The sequence below is a fragment of the Tachypleus tridentatus genome, chromosome 4 (genome assembly GCF_004210375.1).
Source record: "Tachypleus tridentatus isolate NWPU-2018 chromosome 4, ASM421037v1, whole genome shotgun sequence".
In the NCBI taxonomy this organism is placed as follows: domain Eukaryota; kingdom Metazoa; phylum Arthropoda; class Merostomata; order Xiphosura; family Limulidae; genus Tachypleus; species Tachypleus tridentatus.
In genome coordinates, this window is record NC_134828.1 from 73,373,304 (window position 1) to 73,391,981 (window position 18,678).

Sequence of the window (18,678 nt, forward strand, 5' to 3'; positions counted from 1 at the left end):
TTCAAACACAGTAACTTAATATACAGTAAAGTCTCAAAGAGTATAATGACTTACTATACTGTAAAACTTCAAAGGATTAATGATTTATTATGCTGTAATGATTTAAAGGAGACAAATTTATCAATCAGTTCATGTTTAATTTTTAAAATTTTGTATGTATATCAAATGAATTGTGAAATATTTTCTCTTTTTGCTAGATAATGAAGAAATTTATAAAAAATACAAACAAAAATAGATATCAGAATAGATTTTAGAAATGTTTTCATGAATTTAAACCCATGAGCATAGTATGACAAACTCAATGTCATTATTCAGTATTCTCCGTCTATGTAATGGCTGAGATGTATGAATTTTATTCTGGTGTATACATAATAGAGAGCAGAATATGAGCACAATATTTTTAAAAGTACTTAAAAAGCATCCAAACAATACTACAGATGAAACAAAACAATTAACAAGAACATAAGTTAATTTACTGAAAAAATAAAATGTTCTTGAATCAAAATTTTAGAAAACTAACAAAACTGCAGTTGTTTATAACAGTAGTTCTCATACATTTTGTGGGCCACCTGGAATCCTTCAACAGACCACAACTGGATCTGTACTCTATACTGGCACTTTCTTTTAATAATTCCACAACCTTTTCATTGATCATAGATTGAGAACCACTGATTTAGACGTAATCACAGAAGGCTGACTCTGGTTTCTGAACTCAGCATAATCCCATAATGTATTAATATTTTCAGAACTCAGCACATGATGATGTAATCAGCACCTACATGAAATTTTGCTGTAGTCAGTATATGTCTCCCATCAGGACTCCATGAAACATCTATCAGCCCTAGAGATCCTTCATCAATCTTGCATGTCCAAGTTGTTTCTTCTACAGACCAAACCTGTTATTTATTATATATTTTTTATAATGAATACAAATACATATTACATGACAGCTGGAAATGAATTAATAAATATTACTCTGAAATTATATCATGTGCAGGAATTTAATGCTTCTAACTATATAACATTACAAATACCTTAAACACTGATAAGCAATATACTTAGTTAAAAGCCAACATACAATCATAATTGTACAATTACTTGTTGTTATCAGTCACATGACAAATATTTCTTAGCAGCTTTATATCACTGTATGGTTTCTAACTAAAGAAAATTCTAAGCAATATGTAGAGATGACATGAATTAAATCATGAAAAGAATAATATTTCACAAACAAAACACAGTTAATTAATTTCAAAAAAAGGACTGAAATTTAGTACTGTTTTAGTGAGAAACTCACTAAAAACATTAAATTTTCTAATTAGATTATAAGAGAAAAAGGGAACACATCAGTGCCTTTCTCATTTCAGGTTCATATTGCACAGTATAATTAACCTTCCAATTACAGGAGAGGTGCAGTGGTTGAGAGGTTTATGTTTTCAGAAACCACTTTTCAGGAAGCCTGAAGTGAACTATGAGTTCAAACCCAATGTAATGAAAAAATTGCACACACTAGAGCTTGGAGCATGTTCTTTTCAGCACATTAAGAACTATAGCTAAAGTAAAATTTATTTTAGTGATAAAACATTAAAGTCACTTCAACTTAAATAAGATTGGTGTCTTTGAACAAACAGTATAACAAGATGACAGAATTAAGTACAATGAAATAAATAGAAACTTCTTACATTTCATTTAAAATTGTAAGCCTAACTATATATTAATACTTCCTGCAATCAGGAAGGTTATACAATGCTTCCAGTCGTACTACCATTAAGTATATTTTACGAGGAAAAGCACTGTCTACAAGTGGACATCAGTATAATTTATCTGATAAACTGGTAGAAAACAATAGAATGATAAAAGACAAAAAAGAAGAAAATGCTTCAATATATAAGAAAAAAATCTACAATTCACAAGAACACAAAAAGGATATCTAAAAATTGGGAAGGTAGATTCCTTCTACAATAAATTAACAATAAAGTAAAAACAAATATTCTGAAAATAAAAGAAACACAAGTAACTGTCATGAGTAATTGACTGAACTGAAAAATTATCTAATATAATAAATAAATATATTTATAAATGCAAACTGAGATTACAGGTAAAAGAGAAAATCTATATTTTTCCATACCTGAACAACTCTTCGTTTAAACAAACCACAAAGAATGTATGTTGAATCTGAAGCCCACTATATAAAAAGAATAATTGCAATATGAATTTCATAACAAATTTGATAACCACCCAATACTAAAAAAACAGCAACATATATCTTTCTGGATTTGATAATTCTTTTACTAATAATTAATAACCTAAAATACCTTAGGCATTTGAATATCTAACCATACTGTCACAATTAATTATACATAGTTTTTAATGGGCTATCCAGCACATTGCTTGTAACTTTTTCTTTTCCTCACTAAAATGTGTAACTTCCGTGAAGGAAAGAAAATCTATGAATAGCATAGAAGCCTAATCTATTCTTTGTTTCCCTGCTTCCTCTACAGTGTTTTACTTTATTACTTAAGTCAAAGACTTTATAACGAAACCTAATGGTTAGCATTTGCTTTAATTTTACAATTTTTTTTTATTCTGTTCTTTTAAGAAACAGATTTGTGATATTTATAAATAATACACATGGAAATTTCTATAATTAGAATCTTCTTGAATCTTATTTTGTTCACAGGAATTTTTATGTCATATCACTCCATATCCAGAACAAAAACATTTGCATCAGAGATGAGTTTGCTGACTCACTGTCAGATAAGTAACTGGAGTTTCCAATTCAAATCACCCCATACTCAGAACAAAAATACTTGTAGAGGCAAGAAGTTTTCTGTTTCATTCTGTCCATAAAGACAAGTAGTCAGAATTTCCAATTCGTATCACCCTATGCCCAGAACAAAAGGATATGGATCATGGACAACAAATTTTCTTTCTGTCAAACAAGTAGTTTTCTTATTAGAATTTTATTTTTTGTCTTGATATTAAGTATTGATATTACTCTGTCAATCATTCTGCTATATAACCAAAACAATATTGCTGCACTACAACAAATACTGCACAAGCATTAAAACACAAATTATGTTGTAGCAACAACTTAAAGGAAACTCAGAAGCTCACTACTGTGTACTGTTCCTGTGTTTTCTATTTGCTGATCAGATATATATCTATTTGCATATGTGTAACAAAAAGGTTGTTTGGATTTGACAGGTTACAGAGAATGTTTTGTTTAAGTTAATAAAAATAAAAATTAAATGGTAATTTGTTATTGTTAGTGTCACAAAATGTTTGCACTACAATACCTCATATTTGGTAAGTCATACTATAAAATAAAGCAGTATTAACATTAACCTTAAAATAGTTCATATCAATTTTTTTTAATTAAATGTTCTACCTAAACAGTTTAAATGGTAACAAATAAATTACATGTATTGTCTATAGAGTAAATAAATTGGTAAATACTATATTGATAATGTAACATCTACATATATTCCAGCACATCAAGTTATATCAATTCCACAAGGAATATGAGAGAAATAACAAAAAATATGGTGAGCAAAACTAAAGTAAAATACACAATGCAATTCTGTTTCAAACTGATATTGATAAAAATATATACTTTTAACATTTAGTTCATATATAACAACTTTCATCCAAGTTGCACAACAGTGTAAATACATTTTTTCTTCTGATATGCTGATATGCATTTAAAAGAATGCTCACTTACATTACACTATACACAAGACACTTTAAAATCCATTCAAAGTTCTTTTCACTGCTGTATTACTGTCTTAAACCTATCAGAACATGCAAATAAAAAATCCCACAAAAAAAACCAATGAAGCACAATACAGAAGTGGAATCTAAAACATTAAAGTTCAGTCTTAAATAGAAAGGGTAAATCATGTCTCAGAACATTAAAATTTAAGTTAACCAAAAAAGTTAGGATAAAAGAGCAAAAAAAGAAAAAAGAGCCCTGTAAACCACTTATCAGCAGTAACTATATTGCTACTAACTATAGTCACAGTCAGCTCTCTGACACACAAAATGTAAAATATGATAGAAATAAAAGAAAAACTATAGTCACAGTCAGCTCTCTGACACACAAAATGTAAAATATGATAGAAATGAAAGAAAAACTATAGTCACAGTCAGCTCTCTGACACACAAAATGTAAAATATGATAGAAATGAAAGAAAAACATAACAGTCAGCTCTCTGACACAAAATATGATAGAAATAGAAAGAAAAACTATAGTCACAGTCAGCTCTCTGACACACAAAATGTAAAATATGATAGAAATAAAAGAAAAACTATAGTCACAGTCAGCTCTCTGACACACAAAATGTAAAATATGATAGAAATGAAAGAAAAACTATAGTCACAGTCAGCTCTCTGACACACAAAATGTAAAATATGATAGAAATAAAAGAAAAACTATAGTCACAGTCAGCTCTCTGACACACAAAATGTAAAATATGATAGAAATAAAAGAAAAACTATAGTCACAGTCAGCTCTCTGACACACAAAATGTAAAATATGATAGAAATAGTCACAAAGAATAACTATAGTCACAGTCAGCTCTCTGACACACAAAATGTAAAATATGATAGAAATAAAAGAAAAACTATAGTCACAGTCAGCTCTCTGACACACAAAATGTAAAATATGATAGAAATAAAAGAAAAACTATAGTCACAGTCAGCTCTCTGACACACACAAAATGTAAAAATGATAGTAAAAGTCAGCTCTCTGACACACAAAATGTAAAATATGATAGAAATAAAAGAAAAACTATAGTCACAGTCAGCTCTCTGACACACAAAATGTAAAATATGATAGAAATAAAAGAAAAACTATAGTCACAGTCAGCTCTCTGACACACAAAATGTAAAATATGATAGAAATAGAAATAAAAAAAACTATAGTCACAGTCAGCTCTCTGACACACAAAATGTAAAATATGATAGAAATAAAAGAAAAACTATAGTCACAGTCAGCTCTCTGACACACAAAATGTAAAATATGATAGAAATAAAAGAAAAACTATAGTCACAGTCAGCTCTCTGACACACAAAATGTAAAATATGATAGAAATAAAAGAAAAACTATAGTCACAGTCAGCTCTCTGACACACAAAATGTAAAATATGATAGAAATAAAAGAAAAACTATAGTCACAGTCAGCTCTCTGACACACAAAATGTAAAATATGATAGAAATAAAAGAAAAACTATAGTCACAGTCAGCTCTCTGACACACAAAATGTAAAATATGATAGAAATAAAAGAATAACTATAGTCACAGTCAGCTCTCTGACACACAAAATGTAAAATATGATAGAAATAAAAGAATAACTATAGTCACAGTCAGCTCTCTGACACACAAAATGTAAAATATGATAGAAATAAAAGAATAACTATAGTCACAGTCAGCTCTCTGACACACAAAATGATAGAAATCAGCTCTCTGACACACAAAATGTAAAATATGATAGAAATAAAAGAAAAACTATAGTCACAGTCAGCTCTCTGACACACAAAATGTAAAATATGATAGAAATAAAAGAAAAACTATAGTCACAGTCAGCTCTCTGACACACAAAATGTAAAATATGATAGAAATAAAAGAAAAACTATAGTCACAGTCAGCTCTCTGACACACAAAATGTAAAATATGATAGAAATAAAAGAAAAACTATAGTCACAGTCAGCTCTCTGACACACAAAATGTAAAATATGATAGAAATAAAAGAAAAACTATAGTCACAGTCAGCTCTCTGACACACAAAATGTAAAATATGATAGAAATAAAAGAAAAACTATAGTCACAGTCAGCTCTCTGACACACAAAATGTAAAATATGATAGAAATAGAAAAAAGAAAAACTATAGTCACAGTCAGCTCTCTGACACACAAAATGTAAAATATGATAGAAATAAAAGAAAAACTATAGTCACAGTCAGCTCTCTGACACACAAAATGTAAAATATGATAGAAATGAAAGAAAAACTATAGTCACAGTCAGCTCTCTGACACACAAAATGTAAAATATGATAGAAATAAAAGAAAAACTATAGTCACAGTCAGCTCTCTGACACACAAAATGTAAAATATGATAGAAATAAAAGAAAAACTATAGTCACAGTCAGCTCTCTGACACACAAAATGTAAAATATGATAGAAATAAAAGAATAACTATAGTCACAGTCAGCTCTCTGACACACAAAATGTAAAATATGATAGAAATAAAAGAATAACTATAGTCACAGTCAGCTCTCTGACACACAAAATGTAAAATATGATAGAAATAAAAGAAAAACTATAGTCACAGTCAGCTCTCTGACACACAAAATGTAAAATATGATAGAAATAAAAGAATAACTATAGTCACAGTCAGCTCTCTGACACACAAAATGTAAAATATGATAGAAATAAAAGAATAACTATAGTCACAGTCAGCTCTCTGACACACAAAATGTAAAATATGATAGAAATAAAAGAATAACTATAGTCACAGTCAGCTCTCTGACACACAAAATGTAAAATATGATAGAAATAAAAGAATAACTATAGTCACAGTCAGCTCTCTGACACACAAAATGTAAAATATGATAGAAATAAAAGAAAAACTATAGTCACAGTCAGCTCTCTGACACACAAAATGTAAAATATGATAGAAATAAAAGAAAAACTATATTAGTGCCATTGGAAGTACACTTGGCCATGGTAACTTCTAAAGGAAAGTTAGTTTCAGGGAGAACTGGTCTCCAAAATGTATTGTGAAATTTGCCTCAAATATCCTACAATAGCAGCTAGTCACTCTGAACCATGCAGGAATGCTTTCTTAATTGGATATGATTAGTGTTTTAATGAGCCAGTCAGGGCATATGAAAAAAGAAAAACACACAGGGCGTTTGTGTCATGACACACACGGGAGAGTACAAAATGAGACAGCGCTGCTGTGGAGACAGTAAGTTATCCCATTCCCACAACTAAGTCTTGGAGACTGCCCTTTGTTGTGTAGGCAATGCATAAACTGAAAGATGTTGAGAAAACAGATAACAAGATTAATAGTGTTATTTAACAATTTATAGTTAATTGCTAAAGAAGACAAACCTCTATCAAGCATAGAATACCTTTGCCAGAGTAATGGAAAAGGCTGGTATGGATGTAGAAGACAATTACACCAATGATAGGAAAGCCCCTAAATTCATTAGGTGTGAAGCAGAAGTCCTTAGACATGACTTCAAAAATACATTTAGCAGATCAGATCAAGGTTCTTCTAATGGAAGTAAAGATAATAACATTGTCAAACACAAAACTGTGCTAGTATGGGTTATCAAAGGAGGAAAGCTCTATGCAATGTCAACTAGAACATACACATATATTAGATATCTTAAATGGTATTACTAATGGAATGAAAAGATAAATTTGGATACAGTAGATTTGAGCTCTTCCAAAAAACCAAGTCCAACATTAATATTAGTCACTTTTGATGGTGCAGTTGTTATGATGGTTTCCAAAGGTAGTGTTGCAACACTACAGGAAAAATAAGGAATCCCCATTCTGCTTCTCTCCCACTGTAGCTCACAACCTTCAACTGGAATTCTAGATACAGTGAAATTATTACCTTACATTATCCAGTTTGAAGAAACATTGAAATTGATTTTAAAATTTTACTGGAATAGCTTAAAAAAAGGAGAAAAGATGTGAAAAAATGTCTAATGAATCTGAAGCAAAGTTATAATTTTCCTATACTGATAATGTATTTCAAATAAGTACTTGCCTATTCTCACACAAATAGTTATTTTCATTCAGTGCTATCCTCTTTATGTAAAATATGTTTGCATGCCACAAGATTTAAGCTCCCACATACCACAAGACCAATGTGGTTCAACTGCTTCTCACATGCAAATCATCAAGTGATAATCCTCCACCAATAGGAGTGCAACACACCCTTCTAATGAATGTTATTCCCTTGATTCAATTCTACCAAACTATCACTTCAAGTTTTGACAGAAAATTGAAGCACTGCTTCCCAGTGGGAAAGAAAGGTGAGAAGTGTGAAGGGAAATAAGTACCTATCAGAAATTCATTTTCAGAATATAAAATTATAATATCTGATATGATGTATTCCCTCTGCTCACATAGGTATGTAAGATCGCACATTGAATAGGTTGAAGGGTCGATGTAAGGGAAAGAAAGAAGTATACCTCAAAACCATTTAAAGGACACCCTAAAATAGTAGATCCTTGCAGTAGAGGATCATACATGGTAGACTACACCACCTCTGTACCAGGTATATTGTTCATCCAGTGTGGAAAAAGAGCAGGAATTGGGAGAAGCATATTTAAAAGGGAGATAACTGCTGTATAGGGATCCACACTACACAATACTGGAATCTCAATCCCACAGAGTACATCAATGCAAGTGAGAGTAAAAGAATGTACCTACAGGTGTGGAGTGGCTAAGTTGCAATGGGTCATACACCACCACCCTATGGTTTAATTAATTTTATCATATATAATTATCAAATTCAGAATGATTCCTCTACAATCCACCACCCCAGTGCCTTCAAAATGGTAAGGACTTTGATACTCCACTGGAAGAAAAAGGGATGAAGAAATGCAGTGGAGAGTCTAGAGGAGCATTAACACCAGAGACAGTGCAAGAAGTGATCACAAAAATCCTATTTTGAAAAGCAGACCATACCTAATTTATTCAATCAAACACATGGCAGGGATTAGCAGCTATTCCCGTTTGCTTTACCCATGAAGTCTATGAGTGAGTATGTTCCATAAGGAACATATTAGAAAAACAATTACACGGTGATCTTGCAGAACAACACATCTCTACAATGTGTATTTAATAGCCATGAAAATTATAATTATTAAATCATCATGACCTTACAGTGTGGATTTGACCAGTTTAATTATACGTGGATTGGCAGTTCTCACCACAAGTGGGCTCCATAAAGAAAAAAGGGGGCATGCCTCTGAAAAATAAGATGTAAAATACAAAAAGGTATCTCACCCAATCACAGTCTCACCAAAGAGTGAAGGATGGCCACAAATGGAAGAATGTACTCCAACTAGAAAAAATAGCTACCCAAAGGAAATAATTGAAGATAAACATGAGGTGTAGTCCCAGTGCTCAATGGAAGTAGTACCTCCAATATATGACAAGGATGAGATGCAGGTAAAATGGAAAGTACTTAATCAGAGTGAGGACACCAGGAATTAATTATGGAGAAAAGGAGGCAAGGAAAAAAAAAAAGCCAACCAATTCAAAAGTTGAATCCAAAGGATAGGATGGAAAGAAAGTCAAAAACAGAGGGAGTGGTGCCAAGGAACAAAAGAGTAGGAAAAGTAATCAAACAAAAGAAGCTTTGAAGGCAATGAAGCAACCCGGACTTATAACAGTAAGTCCAACCAGATCTGACTAGGATTAATGGTGAGAAAGGAAAGGAACTGAAAAAATAAAAAACCTTCCCCAAAAGCCATAAAATTGAAAGGAAGAAAAAACAGTTCAAGAACAAAAAAAGACAGATTGAGTGGAAGTAGATAAGAGAAACCAGATCTGTGTCAGTGAGAAAGAAGCAATCAGAAAGAACATGACACAGAGTAGCAAGGATGAACAAACTCACCTGGGGAAGATGATAAATGAGAAGAAAAGATACAAACAGTTTCCAATCCTGTTTGGATACACTTATAGCCAAGGCAAATTGATGAGAAACAAAGACAAAGACCTGAAACAAGCTCAAATGGTTAGGACAGGTAAATGACAGGAATGTCCCAGACATTGGAACATGAATAAAGAATACAATGGTCAAAAAGATAAACAAGCAGCCAAAACAGAAATATTAATTGTAGCAATACAGATACCTCATGTGATGCTGAAGTTACAGGAGTAACATTCCTCCACAAACATGGATAAGTGGAATAAAAAACTGTTCACAAGTCCTAATTAGAAGTGGAAGGGAAAGAAACTTAGTGCAAAACATTTTCTCACTCCCAGACAATTCCAAAAGCAAAGGAGTGACATTTTTATGGAAACTGCTGTCTTTGGCAATATGGAAGCAAGGAGGAGGAAAATATCCTGTGAAAATCCCAAGTAATAGACTGAACAACTCAAAAAGCAGAGATGTATGGCAGCCAATAAGCAGTAAGAAAGGTGATAAAGGAAAAAAAAAGCTGGAAAGCATTGCTAGGGAGAAATGGACTGAATTAACAGATTCTAGCCCTCATACAGGCAGCAGAGATTTCAAGTGTTGAAAAGCAAGAAAGCAAAATACAATCTGCCTGATTGTGAGCTAAGGCGAAATGAACCAAAGCCTGTTTAGAGTTAGGCACACCAGTACCATATCTCAAAAAAAAAAGACATAAAGGCCCAGCATGAACCAAAATGTCTGGAACAAATGGGAAAAAAATTACAGTGAAACAAAAAAAAAAAAAAAACAGGTTGAGATAGGCTTAGCTGAAACCACAGCAAAGGCCTGGGAAGGTCAATATAGAACCAGTTGGAAGAACATAGTCAAAACAGATGTCATCCTGAACAAGTTCAAAATTTAAGGAGAAAGGTGAGTAATAGTGGGTGAAGATGGGAAAGACTCCAGACCCATGGGTCTCCAAAAACAAAATTAATTGTAACAAGTATAAAATATCATTAATTACACTGCACAACAAAGTTTTTTGCTTCTTGAACACTATTGGGTGTTCCTTATAGATTTTTGGCTGCTGATCATGAAAATCACATCCAAATTTGCCCATCACGTACCATTTCATCGAAATCTTCAGTTTCACCAGGATATTGCTACAATGAAAAAACGATATCAGGGCAACTGGAATCCGTCAATGCTTGCTGACTACTGTTGGACACTGCAACGTGATGCACTGGACATTGAATACAAACAAAAAATCAGGAGCAAAACACTTTTACTTATGTTGAACTTAATAACGTATTAGAAACATAAACGCAATTAAATACGTTATTGCCAGTAAACAGTTAACTGTATATTTCTCAGAATTCCTATGTGGTGAAGCAAAACAAAAACTATATTTGTGCATACCCACCAGGTATCTGTCACAATCAGCAAAAACTTTTCAAAAAAATTGTTATGCAGTGTTATGGAAATAAAAAAGCCATTATATTATAAAATTAATTAATGTATATCAATAATAAAATTTAGTAGATGGTATTTGTTGAAGAAACAATATATTTAACCTAATTTACATTTTACCACTAGAATGACTAACAGGTAATCCTAAGATTACAAGGACAAATGTTAAGCCTAAAGTAATATTGTAGTACAAAAGGATATCACTAAACATTAGTTAAAAAACCTGAACCTTACAAGATGTAAGATACAAATCTTAGTAAATATATGTTATTGAAACCAAATAACTACAAATATTAGCACCAATATCAAAATATTCAAAAAGTTATAACAGTATAAAAACTTGTATATCTAATTTCAGTGGGCCCACATGAGTGGGCTACCAGACTCAAGGTCTGATAAAGGTCAACTCATATAATGAGCAATCTCGCACTATACTTAAGTTGACAGTTTCTAGGTCAAGTACTGCCACCTGAAACCTAGGTAACTGTGCTGGAAATAAACGATAATATTTCTGAAGTGGAAACATAAGCTTTGGTGAAAACCAAAAATAAAAAGAACAATAATAATGGTAAGTTATCACTCGAAACAGGTAAAATGAAGTAGAAGAAAATTAGAAAATATTTCCACTTCATATCAAATTTGAATATTTAATAAAAGTCCTAAACAAAGTTACTAGTGTCAATTTCATCAAAAGAACATGTTTTTATCCAGGAATGACATCAAAAGTCCCTTATGAATCCAATTTAGGAATGGCATCTTGCACAATCTAAAGGATTTTAAGATTGGGAGTCCTGAGTTTGAAGAGTATGACCCAAGTAGAGTTACTGAATACTGGCTTACTTTGAAGGGATGCAAGACTTACCATCCTAGGTGGTTGAAGTCGTATGTCATTTGGATTTCTTTTTACTTTATTTAGTAATTTTTTGTTTTAACATGTGTTATAAATAAAAATTAAATGTGTTCAATTTTGCAAAAACATAAAGACTGCTTTATGTTTTCTGTAGTTGCTTTCAGACTAGGTGAGTGCAACAATTTCAACAATTGTTCATTGCTAAGTAAAGGCACATAATATACACAAGTTAGGTAAATTGTAACATAGCAATGTTTTGGAACAACAAGGGACCCATTGGTACATCTTAGCTGTCCCACAATCTCAACAGTATACAAAAAAATAAAATTTAGAGCCATCCCTTGTCATTCATATAACTGCCAAGCTTTCTTTTAAACTTATTCAAGTTTACTACCTCCACAACATCAGAAGGCAACTGATTCTATCAGCCAACCACCCTATTTGAAAAATAAAATTGCCTTGACTGAAAATGGCTTCTACTTTGCCTAAATCTATATTTGTGTCAGACTTAAAACTGTTCAAGCAAATGACCTGCAATGCTTAAACATATATTTCAGTAAGTAACTACAGATTTCTTTACATGGTGTACTAAGTTCCTGACTTTGATTGTCTTTCACCTACCTAATATCATTTCATTTTTTCTAACATTACATGTTTTCCCATATCTATAATTTCTTTAAAAAAAAAAAAAAAGAAGAAACCAGCTTTTATGAAGTTGATGACAAGTTCAATATAAATTTAATTTTCTAGCTAGCCAAAGCAAACCATTGTTCTTTTATCTCAAATTTTTCAATTTTGTTAACATTTACATTAACAAATTATTCTCTATTTAACTAAAAATTTATTCAAAACAGAAATATTTTTTATTATGTTCAAAAGCAAATTCAAGTTTTAAAATATTATTTCATGTCAATCTTACAATACAACAGTTCACACTTTTTTAGATGTGATTATCTGGCACATAAGAACCTAGATGCTGGCAAACACTTAAAGACTTGGTAAACAATATCAATGCCTGTTTTGTTTTTATATGGCTAGTTTGAACTATATAATACATGTACATGGAATGAAAAGTCTAATTTTCAGTGTTCACTTTGTCTGTCTAGTGAAATTTTCATTATCCTTGGTTGATGAAAAAGATGTGCTTACATAGTCCTATTATTTCTTTTATGGCTATACTAAGTTTTTGTTCTGCCTGAATGCAATTGCAAGCTCTGTTGGCTTACCTCAATTTTTTCTATGGCATCAATACAGGTAAACTGGCATACAACTTGAAGAGACTGAACATCACGAATGAAAAGCCGCTGACTATTGGTGTAAGCCTGTATGAAATTAGATAAAACTTATTTTAAACACTTTTTTTTTTTTTTAGATATCTGTGTATTGAAAGAAAAAGGCAATTCCTATCTCCCACCTTTAAATGAACACAATTTTACTGGTACAGAAAAGCAGTTGCACAACATTCATAATACAATCACTATTGTGTATGTATATATTTTCATTACTTAGTTAACCATCCAACATTTTCTTCTATGTAAACATTTATATACATTTAAAGTAAAACAATGTTTCTAAATTCACCAATTAATATAAAGTAAAAGCACATAATGTCATTAAACTGTTTTGATAAAAACTTACCAAGAGCCTACCATCTGGTGAGAATTCACATTGGCCATTGGTTTGTTTAAATAACTGAGAAAAATTCATTCCTAATTCTTGACATAAAAGGGTATTTATACTTGAGAGATATTTTCAACATTCCTTGAAAGTGGATTCCTTTGTTTTTTTTGCTGAATCTAGAGCATGAAACAAATACAGGACTGTATAACTGTATTTCATAAACTAAACAACTGATAGGAATTTAGATAAGAACAATTCAACAGTCCACATTACAATCCTGGCATTCAAGTTGTAAACATCCAGAATGCTTGAAGATAGTTTATTATGTTTAATAAGAACTTGTTAAAAGTAAGTAATATCAGGTGATTCAGTGATAATACAAAATGTTAAGATCAAGTAAAATTTAAAATATTTTTTATTATTTGAAGATTTTTAAACTCAAGATTTAATCAATTTTTTAATCTCCCATAAATACATTATTAAAACATTGTTTTGTAAAAGCTAGCAATGTTCTTGAGTTACATAATAATCTTGTATGTAAGCATTTGTATAATACATTCTTCAACTAGTCCTTATTTCAACAATGTCAGTAAATGTTCATATTTTGAATATGATTTATCGGGACAAAATTTTCAACAACTTTAAAAATTTCTATTTATAAAATAAAAGAATTTAACACAATGCTACATAAAGGCTACCTATACACAATTCTTCCTAATTTTGAACCAATAAACTAAAGAGAAGGCTGCCAGTCAATAATACCTACCATCAATTCTTGTTGACTGAATGTGAAATTTGATCATCACTCTTAAAGTTTACTCACAACTCCAACATGTATATTGCTATTTTTGTAGCAAGGTGTGTAATGGGGTAGGGTCACAAACAGTAATTATCGAAGCACTAACCATGAGGTCATGAATTCTAAACCTTCTGAAGATGAGCTAAGCAGATCAAAACATTGTTCTGTACTTTATTTAAATTTAAGTTTTAACTCCTATACCAGCCATCTTGAAAATACATTTTTCCTCCAAGTGGGTTTCTTGTCATCATGAATTAGGTAATGACAGAGATCTTTTGCAGCTTTGTAAGTAAGGCTCCCTAATGTTTATAGTAGCACCTCTACTGAATAACAATAATATTACCAAAATGGAGAACGTCACAGTACATTAAAATTGTTCTTTCAATTTACTCGTTTTATTACTTTTTTAAATACACTGAACTGATGTAAGATAAATTTCTACAATGTGAGAAGTACAACAAGACAAAGCTCAGGAAACTTTTCTTTCCTAAGAGTTATGGTGTGTTAATAATAGTAATGTAGGTACACCTGGAAATGATGGCCCCAGCTTTACAAAGGCCAGTTACTTCCTGCAATTCACAAAGTTTTCTCTGGTAAAACTATTTGTTTAATTTGTTGAGGGAAGTCATCTATCAGCAAAATTCTTAGGCATACCTTATGAATAATATTTTGGTAGTTGTTTCACATGGATGACCAGATATTTGCTAATCATGTGAGTCAAGAACAGCTGTTATATTTAGCAATTGAGTTGAAACTTATAAATATCATTATTCAACTATAACACAACTTTTTTACATTAATTTTTAAAAGGTAGACATCAAGAAACTTCAAGAAATCACAAAGAATTTGAATAAATAAAATAATATGCATGGGTAGGTCAAGAATTTGTATGGTATTAACAAATTACTCAGACACTACTGGTCTCTAATAATTATATATAATTTTTAAGTAACTACATAAAGTACTTTTAATTAATACTCACAATGATTACCATAAAAAATTTCACTTGTGGCAATTAATTTTATACAATGTTCAATAACCTTCCAAAATGTCTGAAGATAATTTATTTTCAAAGAAAATTAAAAACATATTCTATGGATAGATATACTATTGAAAAGTACCATGACCAGTATAATTACTGGTTTTTCAAAAGAAGCATATGATGGAGGCAACAATGACTTGCTCTCAGTCACTGGCCCTTATGCAAGTTGCTATAAACATTTACATTTTGCATAAGTTGGTCATAGCATGGATCATATAAAAGTTATTTCAAATCTATGATAGTGTGAACCATTTAGTCCAATAAAATATGCAGATTTACAGTTACTTATGGAATGAAATAAAGAATTTGTTACAATTATCCAGATTTTCAAGTTTAGTATTCACACTGTTTAAATTTGAAAATAATTTTTTTACACTGGTTTAGTTTGCTTTAATAAGCCTGAAGTTCAATTTATACAAGGGTTGCATACATGAAGACTTTCCAGTCTCAGTCTCTTCCTGACATATATTTTGTACACACGCTAAGTTTTTGGTATTTTAGTTTGAAATAATAAAATGAATAAAAAGTGTTATTCAAAATGGCAAAAAAAAAGAAATTTTTGTGACATGCAGATGATATATAGTTGACTTGTAATGGTTCAATAGATTCTGTATATGACTTGTAATATCTAAATTACTTTTACTAATATTTTAAGTTTAAAAACAAATATTCAAAAAGCATCTCTGAACTGTTTCAAAATCTTTTTTAATCAGGCAAGTTTCACGAAAAGAGCATCTTAAATTGAAAATTTATACTTATCTCATGGAGGATAATTTGATGTGCATTTAAAACCCATAATTAAAATGAATAATCTTAAATAAATATGCTCATCTAAACAATTAGTTATATCAAAACTGTAAGTACCTATTTTATATTGTGAAAATAATTAAAAGTTTAATTTTGAAATATTAGGTACTACATCTTATTAAGATATGATCCCTAAATCCCTTTGGTAAGGCAATGCATTAGGCCAAAACAGACTTCTGGGTTTGTTTTTTTTATTTTTGACATACCTAAACAACAAAATCTACTAAAATAAGCAACTGGTTATTTGCAGAAATATGATACTTTTTGCACACATTAAATGACTACATACTGTATTATGATTATATTACTCAATTTTTCAACTATGAATCTATGCAACTGCCAACATAAACTTTAATCAGGTGATTTCCAAGAAGTTTATAAAACTAAAATCCTCATAGTTAGAATTGTGGAGGATGAAAATATAACACTAGATATTTTTCTTTTCTTGTGAGCACTTTGTTTTGTACAAAATTTACAATATTAATAACAGTTTTCACTTTTAGTCAAACAAATATTTTTTTTTTAATGCAAATACATGACATTATTTGGGCTTAACTTAGTTAGTAACAAATAAGTTACAGTTTATGAAAAAGGTTTAAAATGTATCGAATGAGTAGAGTACTAACGTTAAAAGTAGTAGTAGTACTGTGCTGTATTATGAAAATGTAATACTAATACTAGCAACTAAAATTTACTTTAGTGGTAATGTCAAATTAGGCTTAACCCTTAAGATTTCATTTTTTTGACTGATTATTTTACCTCGGTACTTTAGTTGCTCGTGTGCTTGAGTATGCATGTATTTAATTTTTAACTTTCAAATTATATGATCAAAGTTTTTCTCTGAAGTTTCAATCATAACTTTTGTTTTATATTACAACCTATGTACTAATACCATCACAGGAGTGAAACTGCGTGAATGCTCAGCTTATTCTAAATACATTCATAGTTACTTCACCATGCAGAAAGTACATAAAAAAGTTAACAATTTGAAAAGTATTTAAATATCAACAGTAATATACTTACTTTAATCTATTCTACGCGTTTCATTAACACTGAATACTGTAAATTAAATACAAGATTTAAAATCACCCTCACACAGATTGTTTATAGCAGGTACGCCACCACGTGGAAATTTCAATTTGATTATGACAAAGTACACTTTTAAGAAAGTAGAAATTTATTGTTATAACGATTTACAAGAAGGTTCATGTTATTAAGAGATATTCTAGTTATATATAGTTATGAAATTTGATACTACATCTTGAAAATGTGACTACAATAAAGAAAACCATAGTTTTTATTAATTTAATAATTATGAGGACACAAATACAAACAAAAACTATAATCACCATTCTAAACTACCTGGAAAAAATATGTTTCTTTTAGCTTTTTTTTTAATTTCGCACAAAGCTACTCAAGGGCTATCTGTGCTAGCCGTCCCTAATTTAGCAGTGTAAGACTAGACGGAAGGCAGCTAGTCATCACCACCCAACTCTTGGGCTACTCTTTTACCAACGAATAGTGGGATTGACCGTCACATTATAACACCCCCACGGCTGAAAGGGCGAGCATGTTTGGCGCGACGGGGATGCGAACCCGCGACCCTCAGATTACGAGTCGCATGCCTTAACACGCTTGGCCATGCCGGGCCTTTGAGATAATTAAACCGAACATTTAACCGAATATTGTAAAGTAAAAGAATTGTACAGTATTGTTCAGAAAATCTTAAATATTGTGTAGGAATAACATAATTTGTATGAAAGCTAACTCAGTAAATTATAAACTATGATATGATACATGTTAATTATACTAACATCATAGTATATTGGACTATGACGAAATGTGAGTTTTATACAATCAAAGAATACTGTGATATACTCGTAATCCATTATAATATCGGTGATGTTCATTTGTGTATTTTTAAAACAACTAAATTTAAATATATATAAAGTTTTGAAAGACGTATAAAAGAATGTGTAATGTTTTTTTCAATGTGACTAATGAAAAAATGTCATTGGCTAATTAAACTGAAATATCTCACATCTCCATATGAGCCAACAATGTTTGTATGTGCGACCTTCGTAATTCTTAAATGTCTGTTTCCAGATTGTATGCGTGAAATAACGTTAAACAGTATCAAGGTTTGAAATCAGTTTGAGATTATGGGGGCTCGAGTTCATTAGTTTTGTGAACTTACAATAGAAGATTGTATGTGTGTTTTGTGATTATATACTGTCAGTAACATCAATAAGAAAGAGCCAGATATATTGTAGATTGCATTTTAAAGAGGTTTCATCACTAATGTAGTCCTCAAAGAATTATGGTAAGTGTTGTTATTCTATAATAGTTACTACTCATATGTAGTAAAATGTAAGCTGTGATCCCATTTAAATGAATGATAGTATTAAATAACATTTTTGATATTGTTCATAAGTGGTAGTC

General features: G+C 30.8%; 1 protein-coding gene across 4 annotated transcripts in view; it reads right to left on the reverse strand.

Moving 5' to 3' along the window:
* Window positions 1–17,402, reverse strand: part of LOC143249430 (WD repeat-containing protein WRAP73-like) — a 40,719-nt gene extending 23,317 nt beyond the window's left edge. For all 4 annotated transcript variants that reach the window (XR_013027780.1, XR_013027779.1, XM_076499265.1 and 1 more), the window contains exons 1-5: window positions 17,260–17,402; window positions 13,607–13,764; window positions 13,195–13,290; window positions 2,129–2,185; window positions 780–896 (exon numbers count right to left, since the gene is read on the reverse strand). Coding sequence is in view for 2 of the 4 variants with exons in the window: in XM_076499265.1 (XP_076355380.1) it covers window positions 780–896; window positions 2,129–2,185; window positions 13,195–13,290; window positions 13,607–13,675 (339 nt within the window). In the remaining 2 variants the exon portion in view is untranslated. The remainder of the gene's footprint in view (window positions 1–779; window positions 897–2,128; window positions 2,186–13,194; window positions 13,291–13,606; window positions 13,765–17,259) is intronic.
* Between the last annotated feature and the right edge of the window lie 1,276 nt (window positions 17,403–18,678).